Here is a 4,183-nt window from a genome sequence, read left to right as displayed (position 1 = left end):
TTTATGGGGGCCCGTTCGCCGGGTTGCGTGGCCCCCAGGCTCTGACTCTCAGGACAGATTGATCACCCGTCTTGGGGCCTGGTCAGACCCCTAGGTCTATAGCAGAAGCTGCTCCGGTCGCTCTGAGCATTATAGTTTACTGCATCGCCAAATCCGGAACGCGTTGTACTTTGTCCCAACCAGACATCGTACTCGTATACTGCAGTCTCCACCCGCCACCCACCACCTGTCCCTCGTTGCTGTATATAGTTCATCGCCTCCAAGTTATATCACCCTTCAAGTTGTGTCGACAGTTCTGTAAGTAAATACCAAATTTTATTTCAAACCCCATTGTCTGTGGTGCTTATCTCATCTCCCTCTCGCACTTGGCATCCCTGAGCGTGTCTGGGTTGGTGTCACCACCTGGTGCCCCACTCGACACGCAACTGCGGCCGTTTCCCAAGGACCATCTGGGAATCGAGGCCCACAGAGACCTGGGATGATTAACTAAAAAACCCCAACCACCAACCAGCCTGTGAGGTACTATAATTTTTTTTTTTTTTTTTTTTTTTTAAAGAGGTCTTGACATGGTTTTCCATTTTTCCTAACATGCCCCCTCCCCCAATAAGCCTATGCACGGGTCCTTTCCCACCAACCAGTTTTTTATTGAGCCCTTTTTTAATTTGAAGTTTTCCAAAAAAAATTTCTAAAAGAATGGATATTTTCAGCCCAAACAGTAAGGGAAGTTATAAGTAAATGAAAATAGAATATTCAAATAAAAGTCGGGCAGCTTTAAGTTACGGGCATTAACGTTACTGAACAATATATACATGCAAAAGAAGCAGGGGTCTTCACCAATTTTTTCTGCTAGACATCTAGAAAGGAGTGCAACAGTCAGAACATAATACTTTCTACTTATCAAGGAGAAAGTTAAAAAGTAGCTCCAAGTAAAACATTTTAATCTACAAGAATAAATAATACAACCCCAAAAATTTTAAAATAATTAGCTGATTAAGAAAACTGATGTTGGAATTTAACAAATCTTGAAATACTAGAAAAGAAGGACTGGTAAGAGTTAATATGCAAATATAGATGAATAATACAATTACTTGAGCAAATACAGACTAGTCAGCTTGACACTAATCCCCGATGAAGTCACGGAGAAAATAAAATGTATTTAGTGAAAAATTAAGTAACTGTTGCATATATAATGTTTTAGAAAGCATTTGACATTACTTTTGCAAAACCTGATATAATTTGATATTAGAAGTTTAGCTGAACAGCAACTATGTTGACATTAAAAACGTAGTTCTGTAAAGTCATCTGACTTGCATCTCTTTTACTTTATTTAACACATTCCGATGAAAATTGTGTGTAATAATTGAATTAAAAATGGTTAGCTGTTAAATTGAGAAATAAGTGTGTCTTCTTCATTCAACAGAGCTAACTTCTGTTTCCTACAAGGATCTATTTGTGACCAAATGCTCTTCCAAAGTTTTTACCAACAGTATGAAAACTATATGGAGTGAAATTCCTAGTACTTTGCAGATGACAAAAATTAAGCTAGTGAACAAGTCACGTCAGGGGAACAGTCCAAAATATTTGGTAAGCCAGGCTCATTTGAACACGTGTTTTAATGCAGCCAACTTAGGTTATGAAAAAAGAAGGTTGAGCATATTTACTGATTGGGGTCTGTAATGGATTTTTAAGTAAACAACAATCCTTTAACGTGCTAGCTACAGAAGAAGGAAAAAAAAAAGAGAGTATATCTACGGGGACAAAGTACTAACATGTATATACTGCTTTAGTGACACCACTACTGCAATAGTAGGTCCAGCTCTGGTGTCCACACTGGAAGACTGGAATGGTCCGAGAGAGCTACAAAACATAATTTAGGTATGGGAAAAATATCTTATACCGAAGGATTAAAGAATTCTTCAAATGAACACATGACGTGACGCTATTCACTATCTGCAAGTACCAATATAATGAGATTTCAGATTGTCTTGTAAACAGCCCTGCACTAAGACACTGCAAAATCTGACCGCTACAAGGTGAAGCTACACAAATTCACCCTAAAACTAAAGATGTAAAATTTTAAAAAGGGAGAGTAATTAGCCATTGGATATGAGAGTTTCCCCATTATTTTATGTGCTTGATGGATCACTGCATTACTGAATGAATTCACTGCACACATTCTGCAGATTATCAGAGTAAATGATTATCATCAGGGACCCTGGTTTTCTCTGATAAAAAGAATCCCCAATTTTCAGATTTAAAAAAGTTACCCAAAATCTACATCTATGATTAAAATGAAACACCACTAATAGAGAGAGAGAGAGAGAGAGAGGTTTTATTTCAATCATGTAAAAATGGATTACTTTTTTAAATCTGAAAATTGAGGATTTTTTTTTAAATTAGAAAAAAACAGGATCCCTGATGATTATAATAGCCTCTACTTATCTTTAACAGGCAGAGTCTAAAATGAGGTGTGTAATTAAGTGTGCATAGTTCCTCCAGAATCTTGACTAGCACTATGGCCCCATATACTCTCTCTACGGTTTACACTGAAGCCAATATATTTTTCAGATCAATCAGAAGAGTTGGTCAGTACTTGAAATACAGAGTTAGGAGAGTTCTACTTTAAATAGCCCAGTAGCAAGTTTAGATTCTGCAATTTTAAGTTCCCAGTAAAAGACAAAGGTTACAAAGAACTTGCTACTTTCAAACCACTGACTTCTCATCTCCAAATTTTGTCTTAAATTATATCAGTCCCATACCAATCACTGCAGTAGTTACACATATAAATTAAACATGTAAGATCCACCTTTGGTAAATCCAAAAAGCTTGGTCGAGCAGTTGAAATTAGTCCAAGTGTTTTGAGAGAGCAATTCACAAGTTGCGATAAAATATCACAAGCTGCTTCTGCTGATTCCTTGCTGCTGTCCACCTTAAAAAAAAAACAAAGAAAAAGAAAAGAAAGGAACATTTATTAATTCAGGAAAAAAACCCACATTAAAACAACAAGCTTTGCAAAGAAGATGTCAAATAGCATAGCTATATTTTAATAACAGTGGTTCTTTGAAAAGCAACTGAATTTCCACTGTGGCTTCTATTTGTATATCTTGCTAATTAAAGAAACTGAATGTATTCAATGAAAACAGATACTCATCAAAAAACAAAACACAAAACAAAAAACCTCAAGATGCTTTGCCACCACTTGAAAAAAGAATGTTAGTCAATATGATATAAAGCAACCTGATCAGCTCATCCTCCTAAGATACCCAACCACCACCAGGTTACAAACTACCCAAATCTTATTTAGCCTCAGATCCAAACCCATTTTTCCCCTCTATATTCCTCTGTCTACCAAATGCCAGGAAAATAGTTGTTCCTTACAGCCTGGCATGCAATTCTGTAGATACAGGGCAAAACAGGAAGAAGATCCTTCATCAGGCATACTCTGGCAGTTCTTTCCCATAAATAAGGACCTACCAAAATTGCAATTGTGTGATTTTTGCAGAAATTACGATTTGGGGCGGCCTCTGCAAAAAGTGCAAGCTCCACGCTTCTGGTGGGCTCGCTGCAAAAAGAGCAAACAAAGAAAAAAGCGTGTGGGAAGCCTTACACAGACTTGGAGAATGGCAGATGGGACAGTGGGCAGAGGCAACCCTGCCCCCAACCTCCTTTTCATTCTGCATAATCCTGTTCCCTTTCCATAGCTCCAATCCTTTATCTACATATCCCCACCTCCAATCCTACTCTCCCACTCCTTTCCACCTCTTATTCCATCATTTGTATAAACCTGCCTGCGTTCCATCCACCCCCTCCTCCTGTCTTTGGGAATCACTCTGCAAATACTGGAATGAGGAAGGAGGGAGGCAATATCCCACCCTGTATAGACAGCCCCACTCCAGCCCCCTCCTCCCAACCTCCTCTCCCCCTCCACCTTCCCCGCTCATACTTCAAGATTGCAGGGTTTCCCCACACACCTTTCTCCTTGCCCATAAGTTTTTTTGTTTTTTATTATTTTGTAGCGAGTGAGCCGCTTGGGGATAGCCCGAAACCACAGCTTAATTACCCCGATTAAGCCCAGGGAAACCATTAATCTGTACTTAATAACATGTAGATTAATGGCTTCCCTGGGCTTAATCAGGGTAACTAAAACACAGATTTCAAGCTATGTGTGGGCAGGGGTGGGACT

General features: G+C 38.8%; 1 protein-coding gene across 1 annotated transcript in view; it reads right to left on the bottom strand.

Moving 5' to 3' along the window:
* FBXL3 (F-box and leucine rich repeat protein 3) overlaps positions 1-4,183 on the bottom strand; it is a 24,092-nt gene that overhangs the window by 10,548 nt on the left and 9,361 nt on the right. Inside the window, exon 2 of the mRNA XM_006033358.3 lies at positions 2,807-2,929. Within this exon, the coding sequence (XP_006033420.1) occupies positions 2,807-2,929 (123 nt within the window). The remainder of the gene's footprint in view (positions 1-2,806; positions 2,930-4,183) is intronic.

This window comes from Alligator sinensis, unplaced genomic scaffold, assembly GCF_000455745.1.
Source record: "Alligator sinensis unplaced genomic scaffold, ASM45574v1 scaffold1010_1, whole genome shotgun sequence".
Taxonomy (NCBI): Eukaryota; Metazoa; Chordata; order Crocodylia; family Alligatoridae; genus Alligator; species Alligator sinensis.
The sequence above is the reverse complement of the archived record's forward strand: the minus strand, read 5'-3'. Positions and strand labels throughout refer to the sequence as shown.